This window comes from Dermochelys coriacea, chromosome 8 (assembly GCF_009764565.3).
Source record: "Dermochelys coriacea isolate rDerCor1 chromosome 8, rDerCor1.pri.v4, whole genome shotgun sequence".
NCBI classification, from domain to species: Eukaryota; Metazoa; Chordata; order Testudines; family Dermochelyidae; genus Dermochelys; species Dermochelys coriacea.
In genome coordinates this window covers 75,882,658-75,895,177 of record NC_050075.1, presented here as the reverse complement: position 1 = coordinate 75,895,177, position 12,520 = coordinate 75,882,658, and the positions used below count along the sequence as shown (strand labels likewise).

Below are 12,520 nucleotides of genomic sequence, written 5' to 3'. Positions count from 1 at the left end.
CTTTCTGGTATTATGACTTTATTAATTTTCATTGTTCATGATATTTGTTACATTAGTGCTATGCTTCTTTGTATAATATATATAATCCTACTTTAAACGTTTTGCTATTGTATGTGTTAATTTGGGAATGATTTTCCCCTCTCCATTTTTAGAATGTATAATACATATGAGTTTAGCTCCTACCAAATACTACATTATTAATTATGTGAAAATACAAACCATTCTTGAAAACATCTATTGTAGGAACATTTTACGCTTGCTGCAGTAATTAGCCACAAACTCCGTAAAAGTATAGGCCAATGACTTTTTGGTTCTCACTAGTTTGAAATATCAGGCCATGTGTCTGTCTAAATATGGACTTAGGAGTCAAACGCTAGTGTTACAGAAGTTGATAAAGTGACACTATTTGAGTCCAACCATTGTAAAATGTTTCAACTTTAAATGAAACTTGCCTTGTGTATATTTTCATATGGTCTGTGTTCTAAGGCTTTATAGTATTTTAGCAGTAGCATAATGGTTTATTGTTACATGACAGTAGTTAGATCATCAATAAAACAGCATAAATTAGAATTTCTCTAAATTTCAAAAGTGTGCTTTTTTTTAGAAGGCATTCATGAGTCCTCTAATACTTTTCTAAAACAACAAGCCCATTCTTTGAGTGAAATTCCTTAGTTTTCTAATAAGAATGCAGTATCCTTTCTATGCCATCTAGTGATAGTATAAAATGCAACAATTTATAATCAAGGGTTTTTTGAATATTTTGAACAAACCTCCAAATGATAACACAAGTTTGTCTTCCTAATACTTTCCTTTTTAAACCCTTTTCTTTGTCTTTTATTCTTTCAAGTTTACCTCTTACTTACCCATTTCTCAGCAGCCAGTGTAGATTTGTCTTCTATGAAATGGTGACATTACTAACTCCATGTGTATGTTAGTCTCTGAACTATTATTGGAGATCCTATTCATTTTTAGGGTTTGCCACGCCATGCTGAGTAGCAACAATTTATGAGTTTTAAAACAAAACATTGTAGCAGCCTATAAATTATAGTGTGTGATAGATGGGGCAATACTGTTTGCATTCAGTTGACAGTTATGTCAGGAGTGGCAGCGTTTAATGCCCCTCTCAATTGGATTTTCCCATGAAGGTGGATCAGAGACACCAAATTTAATCAATAGAGGTCTGGACCAAAAAAATTTAAAAAAAAAAAAAGCAAAAGGTGGATATTCATGGATCATGAATCTCAAGCCAAAAAAGTTAAACTCTGCAGATTACCTCTTAAACCAGGAGTGGACAAACTTTTTGGCCAGATGGCCACAGGGGCGTGCGAAACTGTATGGAGGGCTGTGTAGGGGAGGCTATGCCCCCCAAACAGCCTGGCCCCTGCCCCCATCTGCCTCTTCCCACCCCCTGACTGACCCCCTCAGAACCTCTGACCCATCCAATCCCACCCCTTGTCCCCTGACTGCCCCGGAACCCAACCCCCATCCAACCTCCCCTGCTCCCTGTCCCGACCCCTATCCACACCCCCACCCCCTTACAGGTTCCCTGGGACTCCCACCCCTATCCAACCCCCCCTGCTTCCTGTCCCCAGACTACCCTCCCCCTATCCACACCTCTGTCCCTTGACAGGCCCCCTGAGACTCCCACGCCCTATCCAACCTGCCATTTTCCCTGACTGCCCCAGAACCTCCACCCCCATCCAACTGCCCCCCATCCCCTGACTGCCCCCCAAAACCACCGCTGCCACCCCCTTACCATGTTGCTCAGAGCAGCAGCAGCTCGCAGCCCCACTGCCCAGACGAAGCCAGCTGCGCTACCTGCAGGGCGGTGTAGCTGTGGGGGGGAGGGACGGACAGCCAGGGAGGGGCCAGAGGCTAGACTCATCAGCCAGGAGCTCAAGAGCTGGGCAGGATGGTCCCATGGGCCAGATGTGGCCCGCGGGCCATAGTTTGCCCACCTCTGTCTTAAACTGTACATTCTTTGACCATTTACAGTACAATATTTTTATGTGAGTGCCTCAGGTGCCTTCCACCATGCTAATTGGAATAGTCTTTATTACTCTTTTGCAATCTTGGGCACTAACCCTGCAAGTGTGCTCATGTTTAACTTTACGCACATGAGTGTTGTCCAAATCTACCTGCGTACGTCTTTGTAGGACCAGAACCTTGGTTACTACTACTTTTTATGTAATTTCACCCTAATTTATATGAATTAAAGTCTAATGCGTATCCTGAAATTTAACTAGTAAACTAAGACCAAGCAAAATATTTTCTGTTTTCCTTTATTTCCTCAACAGGAGTAAAAAAAGATATTGAAAAACTTTATGAAGCAGTGCCACAGCTTGTAAAGGTGTTCAAAATTAAGGAAAAGATTGGAGAAGGTAAATGTATTTATTTGCTTGAATTTTCATGTACCTGAGAAATACACATTTTAAGAGTATAAAACTATATAATGAAGTCCAATATTGGCAAATTCTAGTATGACAGCCATTTTATGGATTGCTTTTTAGTATTGTTAGAAGTAAACGGGCATTCTAATATTTAGTTGCAAGTACAAATGCTGGTAGATAGAGTTTTTCCAAAGAGATTTTCTTGCCAGATTCTTGAAACTTCTTACCCAGTGGTTCTCAAACTTTTGTACTGGTGACCCCTTTCACATTTTTATATGTTTAACACCATGATAAATGCTGGAGGCAAAGCACAGGGTTTGGTTTGGAGGCTGACAGCTTGTGACCAGCCATGTAATAACCTCCCAACACGCAGTTTGAGAACCCCTGCTCTTACAAAAGTAGACTGGTCTAAATCAAAACAAGCTGTTTAATCACATGCACTTTAAACTGCCATATGCTGCTGCAGCTCTTGGAGTAGATCTAGCCAAGCATGTCTACACAAGGTTTAATCCACCTATATTTGTCTGTGAAGTGTACATTCTAAATGTACAATTATACTCTGGTGAGACATTTCTCTACCAGTAAAGTTGTCTCTGCTTTTCCAATATTAAACCCTATGGGTGAGGCTAAGAGAGGAAAATGGATGATTATTGCTAAGATATTTTTAATATATGGGCTCAAAAAAGGCACACACTAAAATTTTCAAACTTTGACAATGGGACATAAGCATGTGTATGGTCACAGAATTGTGGCCTAACTTTACTATGAGTAATCCCATTGAAATCAATGGGATTGCTCAGGGCAATAAAATTAAGCATATGTGTAAATATTGGTAGGATGGGAGCATACACATTTTTGAAAATTTTACCCATAAGATCTTTGAAAGTTTTTCACTATAGATGTTTTGACTTCTATTTGAAAGTATAGAAAGTAGAGGTTTAATTTTTTTAAACAGCTATTTATGATTGTAATACTTGTGATAGCTTGCTAAATGTTAAACTTAGTAGCTTTACAGACTAATTTAAAAGCAAGCTACATATTTAGTTCAGTACAGCAATCTGAAAGTTCAAGAGCATGGAATGCTTCTTGTCATGAAGAAACAATAAAATGTCATTAAATAAGGTTCTCATTTACAACTGGTGTTTCTAACCCTGTTGATCGAAGTGAATATGTTGCTAAAAAGTGACATTTGTGACACTGGCACTACTGAAGGCTTCCGTGTAAAGATGTTTCTACTTGCACTAACTTAGAGTATGGGGTCATATCCTCCCTTTCAGTTTCTCTCCCCAACAAGGCAAAGGTCTTGCTACTTATTAATTGTTATTGATATTATTCCTTTAACTCAAGTGGAAGGGCCTGTGTTTTTGTTGCTGATAGTATTGAGGTTGATTCTTGCTGGCAACTGTGATCTGTATATGCAACCACAGACTTGTTATGCTCGCATACTGGTCAAACATTTGCGGTTGTAATTACTTTAAATTATATTTTATGGTCTATTAATAAGAAATGTTACTTTTTTGTACTTCCCAATTTCTGGACACTAATGAGTAATTTTCTTAAAAATTTGTTTATTGATAACCCTGAAGTACTTAAGTGGCTTTCTCTACTAAAACCATGTTTTAAAGGTTTTCCTCATGCTTTAGCCTTGACTTGAAAACCTATTGTTTTGTGTCACAAACTTAAACTTGACTCAAATAGATTCTCTTTCACCACAAGTGCAACAGTCAGACCAGTAACATGAAATACTTTAAGACAGATAATCCAAAGAGGTTAAACATAGGCTTCATACTTTCTTACAGGTACTTTTAGTTCAGTTTATTTGGCCACAGCCCAGCAACAAGCAGGATGTGAGGAAAAAATGGCTTTGAAACACCTAATTCCAACTAGTCATCCTCTACGAATTGCTGCTGAACTTCAGTGCCTTACAATAGCAGGGTAGGTTAAACAAGACACTTTTTTTTTTAAGCAAAAGGAATTAAAGATGTCATAACTGAATTTAAATGTCATCTAAAACTAAGTTGTGTGTCTAGTTACTTTTTAGTTTTGGTACTACTTGCATTTTGCTGGAGTTTTGACCAAAATAAAATAAAAATAAAAAAAAACCACCAATAACTCTTTATATCAAGGGCATACCATAAATGGATCATGTTAGCTGTAATGCTCATGTTGCTTTATGCTAATCTCTATTTGCAGCTGACTTTGTATTTGCTAGTAAAAAGTTTTAAGAGTTACACAGTATACATATGCAATCAAACATGGTTTAGGTAGGAAATGGCTGTGATAGAATCCTCTCTAGTACATCTGAAAATACTGGCTAATGGCACTGAATTCTCTTCACTGGTTTAGGAATAGAGGTGCATTGATGATATTTGCTGCTTCCAAGGTAGATGGTTGGAATAGCTCTTTCCTGAGATTTTAAGCCAGTTGCTCTCAAAGGGCTCAATCCTGGATCATGCAAATCCATGGGAACAGACTCAAGCCCTAGAAGTGGGCCATGAAGCACCAATGGTCTGGAGAATCCTTCTTTGCAAATTGAAGAATGAAACACTTTGAGAAAAGTAATGAGGGGATTGTGTTCAGAGTACATGCCGATAGGTTGCTGGCAGTGTGGAATTTGTGCATTAATAGAAAAAGCATTGCTGAAGTTTTCTGTGGGAGCCAGGTGAAATAACCTATTTTCTGTTTGTTGTTTCAAGATAGTACTTTGTTTTTCCTTTAGGGGGCAGGATAACGTTATGGGAGTTAAATATTGCTTTAGAAAAAATGATCATGTAGTTATCGTTATGCCATATCTGGAACATGAATCCTTTTTGGTGAGTCCCAGCCTTTTTTATATAAAGCAGTAAAATACTTAATTATAAAGTTGCAAAATTACAATATTCAAATAATCTTTCAGGACATTTTGAACTCTCTCTCTTTTGAAGAAGTACGAGAATACATGTTTAATCTGTTTAAAGCATTGAGGCGCATTCATCACTTTGGTATTGTTCACCGTGATGTCAAGCCCAGTAACTTCCTGTACAACAGGCAGCTGAAAGAGTAAGTCTACACACATGACTTTCATTATGATCTCATTTGGGAACATGTGCCTTGACAGAACATAGTAAATTAAGTTTCTGGGTTTTTCCTTCCAGCTATACAATATGTGCTTAAGCAATAGAATTTTATAATTAAATAAATATCTTAAATTAAAATAAAAATATTAAAATCTTATTTAGAGTTTAGGGACTTGGTCAGGGTGGGAAAGAATAAATAATATAGTAAGCATGAAAAATTTGGATCACAAAATGGCAAATACTTTTTTAAAAAATTAAAATTTAAACTTCAGAGTAAAACTAGTAAAATTGTTGCATGTTCAATAAGATTAAACCGAATAAAATCACTGTCCATTGTTTACTTTAATATAGTTAATACTGACCTTTATTTGTGTACTGCATAGGTTTTCAAAGAATGCATTTGTTAATCTGTGTCTTGCAGCACACTTCAAGTGTGCATAGCAAGAAAGTTGATGTTTTCTTTTTATTGTCTTGCACTATGTAGCTTTTCCTAAAACTAGGTCAGGTTGTATTAATTATCTTTTGTCTGCAACTAAATTAAAGGTAGCTAGTGTGATATTGTCCACCTTTTGCAAGGAGTTAATAGTTGCCTTCCTGTTGGTGAGTAGCTATATCCTCATGGCTTGGTAAATATTTTACTACAGTCCATACAAGAGTAAGGTAAAACTTTATAGGGAAAACTGTCTTGCATCAATCTACACATCTACAAATTCTATGGAAGTAATTTTCTTAACTCTCAGAAGATAAATTTCTACCATATTGCGTGTTTACGCTGCTAGAATCATTTTAGAAAAGCATCTATTGTTTCTGAAGAGTGTTTTATGAGATCTAATGAGTCAACTATTGCATGCATGAAACAAAATAGTGTCTCAGAATGACTTTCCCATGGCAAGTAATAAGCATTTATGTATGCATGTGCCACCAGCTTTTGTGGAACCAAAAAAGCTTCAATTAAAAAAAGTTGTAGTTCTCAATGTAATGGGGTCAGCACCCACCTCTCACAAGCACCCCTTTTGGTTGGGGGTGTCCACAGTCATTAAACCAGTCTACCCCTGGTATGGGGCCATATCTCCAGGGCCTCCTCCCTGGAGACAGTCTTCCTGCAGCCACCCCAGGCTCAGTCCCTGCAGCCAGCCTTCATTGCTCCCCCGGTCCCTGCTAGCAGACTGTCTTTGGCTCAGTCCTAGCAGCCAGCCAGGAGCTTCTCACTCCCCTAGTTCCTGCTCCTATGTAGCTATCCATTGTGCTGCAGTTCCCTCAGTCAGCCAGGCATGCAGTCCTTTCTTCTCCAGCTCCAAGCAGCAACTGGCCTGTCTCTGTAGGTCCTTTTTATAGGGCCCTCCTGAGCCTTGATTGACTGCTTCCCCCCTGCAGCCACTCCAGACTGCTTGGAAGACCTCTCCACTGCTCCTTCCCTGGGATAAGTGTGGCAGGACCCTGAGGCCTCCAGAAGGGGGCCTCTGCACATAGTCCCCTGCATCACATTCATCATTGCAAATTAAAAAAAAAAAACACTTTGAAATGTGAATCAAGCGTAAACTAATGCAGTCGTATCTTCTGCAGTCTGCATCCAGCTCCAATGGTGCTGCTGAGAGGTTTGCCAGACTTCAGCATTGTGAAAACTAAAAGGCCTTGTCTGTTTTCACTGTTACTATTGGGATCCCTTTGGACAGCAGTGAAATCGATAAGAATCAAGTCATTCACTCAGCTGTTGTCTGAGGTAGTTCTGTACAATAGTGGAGGCAGGCACTGGAGTTATTGACTAGGGAAACTGATTCTAAAGGTGAGACTGATGGGTGGGGTTGTAAACTCCTCTTTGGTAGCACCAGAAAACTGAAGGAAGGATAAAGTAGCAAAGACACTCCACCCAGATCATCCTGAAGGCTGGGGAAAGGTTAATGTAGCAGAGATCCACCCAGTCTTTTAGTAGCCAATGAAATGTGGGAAATAGAGAGACTGTTCAGTCTCCTTTCCAGCATCCAGTGTGGGATAGATGATGGCTTTAAATGTATCAACTATGTTGATACTAGCTAGAGGCTGGTATGGAAAATGGAGTCCCCAAGCAGCACCCTGGTAGAAATTCCAGCACCATCCCATTTTTTAGGAGCTTGGTGCAGGCACAAGGTGGGGATTGACTTCTTGTTTGGACATAGCCCCAGACTTAGGAAAGATAGCGGACATTACTGGCTAAGGGCAATTAGGTTTAGTCCTCTGGCTATTAAATAGCTAGTAAAATTTTCAAGCCCAGTGCATATGCGTGTGAGTGTGTATGAAATTTCAGAGGGAAAAATGACAATATAGGGAGAGGTAAAGGCAAGATAAGGGATGGGTGAGGGGATGGGAATTTGATACTGAAAACTCAGGGAAACAAAACATGATAAAGAACAGAAAATGGAAGAAGAAAAAGTATGTATAACAAAATAGTAAGCAAGGCTTATTGATTAGTATTCAGTGATTATTCACTGTTCACTGGTGTTTGTCAAACTGTATTGGATAATTTTTTTTTATATTTGACCAGCCCTAAGAATGAGATACATTAACAGGTTTCAGAGTAGCAGCCGTGTTAGTCTGTATTCGCAAAAAAGAAAAGGAGTACTTGTGGCACCTTAGAGATCCTCATGGCCCCACAGTATGCCAACATTTTTATGGCTGACTTAGAACAACGCTTCCTCAGCTCTCATCCCCTAATGTCTCTATTCTACTTGCACTCCATTGATGACATCTTCATCATCTGGACCCATGGAAAAGAAGCCCTTGAGGAATTCCACCAGGATTTCAACAATTTCCGTCCCACCATCAACCTCAGCCTGGACCAGTCCACACAAGAGATCCACTTCCTGGAAACCACAGTGCTAATAAGCGATGGTCACATAAACACCACCCTATATCGGAAACCTACTGACCACTATTCCTACCTACCTGCCTGCCTGCAGCTTTCATCCAGATCGCAACACACGATCCATTGTCTACAGTCAAGCTCTATGATATAACCGCATTTGCTCCAAACCCTCAGACAGAGACAAACACCTACAAGATCTCTATCGTGCATTCTTACAACTACAATACCCACCTGCTGAAGTGAAGAAACAAATTGACAGAGCCAGAAGAGTACCCAGAAGTCACCTACTACAGGACAGGCCCAACAAAGAAAATAACAGAACGCCACTAGCCATCGCCTTCAGCCTCCAACTAAAACCTCTCCAACGCATCATCAAGGATCTACAACCTATCCTGCAGGACGACCTATCACTCTAACAGATCTTGGGAGACAGACCAGTCCTTGCTTACAGACAGTCCTCCAACCTGAAGCAAATACTCACCAGCAACCACACACCACACAACGGAACCACTGGCCTCGGAACCTATCCTTGCAGAGGAGCCCATTGCCAACTCTGTCCACATATCTATTCAAGGGACATCATCATAGGGCCTAATCACATCAGCCACACTATCAGGGGCTTGTTCGTCTGCGCATCTACCAGTGTGATGTGTGCCATCATTTGCTGGCGATGCCCCTCTGCCATGTGCATTGGTCAGGCTGGACGGTCTCTGCGTAGAAGAATGAGTGGACACGGGTCAGGCGTCTGGAGTTATAGCATTCGAAAACCAGTCGGAAAGCACTTCAATCTCTCCGGTCACACGATTACAGACCTGAGAGTGGCTATCCTTCAACAAGAAACCTTCAAAAAACAGACTCCAAGGAGAGACTGCTGAATTGGAATTAATTTGCAAACTGGATACAATTAACTTAGGCTTGAATAGAGACTGGGAGTGGATGGGTCATTACATAAAGTAAAACTATTTCCCCATGTTATTTCTTCCCCCTCCCCCCCACCCCCTACTGTTCCTCAGAAGTTCTTGTTAACTGCTGGAAACGGCCCACCTTGATCATCACCACAAAAGGTTTTCCTCCTTCCCCCCCCTCCTTCCTGCTGGTAATAGCTCATCTTAAGTGGTCACTCTCCTTACAGTGTGTATGATAAAACCCATTGTTTCATGTTCTCTCTCTCTCTGTGTGTGTGTGTGTGTGTGTGTGTGTGTGTATAAATCTCCCCACTGTGTTTTCCACTGAATGCATCCGATGAAGTGAGCTTAGCTCACGAAAGCTTATGCTCAAATAAATTTGTTAGTCTCTAAGGTGCCACAAGTATTCCTTTTCTTTTATACATTTTTAAAAGATTAGATAGAAAATTGATTATTATGGTTACAGCATATAACTGTTCTTTAAATTGCAGTGGATATGGTGGAACAACTATATTTCACCTGGCTAATATGTTTAAATCATCTAGGTAAGAGAGGTCAGCTAAATTTTCAAACCCTGTGTGTTGAATGCCAATGTATACCTTAGCTTCTGTTCTAAGGAACTGTGTTTTTGTTTTGTTTTTTAGTATACTTGTCTTAAATTGTCCTTTTTAATTTGTGTCTTTTAGGTATGCCCTAGTAGATTTTGGTTTGGCACAAGGAACCCCTGATACGAAAATAGAACTACTCAGAGTTGTCCAGTCTGAAAGCCAACAGGAAAGTTGCTCACAAAATAAGCCTCACCTAACCTTGGGAAACAGGGTTTCTGTCAATGTTACAGCATCTAGACAGATAACTCAACAGTCAGCCTCAAAAACATCTGATAAATGGTGCTGCTCACAAATGCAGATTAAACAAGGAAAAGGAAAGGTTCTGAGTCTTTCACTAATATTGTCGCATGAGTTTATTTAATGTATTACTTCATCCAACAGGGGGAGATGTAATACTAAAACAATTTGTCAGTGTCCAATTCCAAATCTTAGTGTGTGTGCACTTATGCAACATGTTGGAAAAGTTTTGTTAGAGTTAAGCTGTTTGTAAAAATGGAACTAGTTTCTAAATAACTACGTTGGCCTGGAACATTACTTCACATTCAATGTCTACTATATCTAAAAATGAAAATAGTGGATTCTTATGTAATGTTGCATGCTGTGTAAAATGCAGTAATGTTTGGTGAGCCCCTGAATCTCCTTATGTAAAAAGGAGTTTAACATTTTAGCAATACATACCATGGCTTCCCTCCCCACAGAAAGTTTCTCATCTCCATTTTAGTTACATATCAAAATACAACTGCTGTACATGTAAATTTCAGGATATGTTGGCATATTTCTGGAGCGTGATTTTTTTTTTTTTTGTAAGCATGTTTATGGTTTTGTCTAGACTGTTTTCTTCATACACAGTAAGCTGGTGCCTGAAAGTGACTTGTATGCAGCTGTTTTTGCCTTATGTCACATCACACTTTTAAATACTGTCAGATTACAGCTGATAGTGTTACAGACTGAAATCTTATTGTCCTTTTTTGCTATTGTAGGAGGGGTCTGTGCACCATTCTGTTCAGCGCTCTGTCTTTGGAGAGAGAAATTTTAATATCCATAGCTCCACATACCAGGAGAGCCCCACAATAAAAGTAAGCAATACTGCTCACCAGGAACACAATCAATTATACATTTAAATAGTTGTGGAACTTAATTGTGTTTCAGTACTAGACATCCCTAACTACTATTTATGATTTGTTGTGGCACTAAAAGTTATTGAACAGAATTGGCATTTTAGCAAAGTCTTACATTTACTAAAAATTTAAGTGATTTTTTTCCAACTTGTTTGAGTGACAGTTACTGTTATGGTCTAGTTGTTGCCCCACCCGATTGTTTATATAGTAATTAATCTTTTTCTGTCTGTGTAGTTTAGAAATTATTCCAAAAACTTGCTTTTGTATTCTGCAGTTGATAAGGCCACAGAGAAAACAGACTAAGTTTGTAATAAACATTTTTACTATACTGTTTATAATCTGGGCATGACATCTAGTGAAAAACTAGATGTTAGCAAGAAAAATCCTAATTATGAACTAAAGCAGAGGGTTTGGCCAACAGTGATATTTTAACTGGGCAGTTTAGGCTTTGAAATAATCTTGCCAAATACTTGCATTTAACTCCACATCTTATAGTGTTTTTCCATTCCCATTTTTACAGCAAGTCTCTTTATTAAAAAGAGGGGGGAAAAAGACAAAACCCTAGCCAAATAACTAAATTACATTGTACTGGTAAACAGAATGTTACTGTAATTTCAAAGTACTTATGAATATATTGTGGATATTAATTAGTAGTAGTCACTGAAAAATGTCTAATTTCCCAGGAAAACCCCCACTGGGGTTGGGTAGGGGGTCCTGGGGGCAGTCAGGAGACAGGGAGCAGAGGTTCTGGGGCAGTCAGGGGGCGTGGAACAGGGGCGGTTGGATAGGGTGTGGGAGTCCTGGTAGGCCTGTCAGGGGGCGGAAAGTGGGAGGGGATGAATAGGGGGCGAGAGCCAGGCTGTTTAGGAGGCACAGCCTTCCCTACCCAGCCCTCCATACAGTTTTGTGGCCCTTGGGCCAAAAAGTTTGCCCACCCCTGATTTAGAACATATAACATCTGTATTACAGCTCATAAAGCAATCAAAGGTGATGGATGTTGCATCTAGAAAATTAGCAACAAAGAAGAAGATTTCTACAAAAGCAGCGAACAATGGTGCAGCCAGGAAAGCTGCCAACAGTTGCCCAGCTATCTTGACCTGTGACTGTTATGCAACAGATAGAGTTTGCAGTGTTTGCCTTTCAAGGTAATTTGCTTTGATGATTTTGTAAAATCAACTTCTGTGCTGTCAAGCAAGGTTAGAAGCTTAGATTTACTGGACAGTTGATTTACTAAGTGAAAGATAGCATTAGACCTATGCAAGTTATAAGCATTAGAACACAATGTGTATTCTAACCTGACAAAGGTCATGGATTTCATATGGTACTAACTAACTTTCTCATTGCAGATAAATGCAATTATTTGTAGTTAAAATAGTTTGACATTGAAAGAGTTTTCTCCATTGGATGTTAGTGTGTAAAGACTGTTTGTTTTTTTTAAGGTGGGGGGGCTTTTTAATTTCAGTAAGATAAAATAGCTTAATTCTCTTCATTAAAATCCTGAAATGGGTTTGACAGGCCTTATTTACACCTAGATGGGTTTCCCATAGATATATACACATATATAGCAGTGGTTCCCAAACTTTAACAACCTATGAACCCTTTTC

At 39.4% G+C, this 12,520-nt stretch overlaps 1 protein-coding gene across 4 annotated transcripts in view; it reads left to right on the top strand.

Annotated features, from left to right (window-relative positions):
- The window catches only part of CDC7 (cell division cycle 7), a 34,343-nt gene that overhangs the window by 10,576 nt on the left and 11,247 nt on the right, over positions 1-12,520 (top strand). For 3 of the 4 annotated variants that reach the window (XM_043490509.1, XM_043490510.1, XM_043490511.1), the window contains exons 3-9: positions 2,298-2,381; positions 4,190-4,325; positions 5,110-5,203; positions 5,287-5,429; positions 9,877-10,117; positions 10,779-10,874; positions 11,886-12,061. In XM_043490509.1, coding sequence (XP_043346444.1) covers positions 2,298-2,381; positions 4,190-4,325; positions 5,110-5,203; positions 5,287-5,429; positions 9,877-10,117; positions 10,779-10,874; positions 11,886-12,061 — 970 coding nt within the window. The remainder of the gene's footprint in view (positions 1-2,297; positions 2,382-4,189; positions 4,326-5,109; positions 5,204-5,286; positions 5,430-9,876; positions 10,118-10,778; positions 10,875-11,885; positions 12,062-12,520) is intronic. The other variant, XM_038414740.2, reaches the window with a different exon arrangement.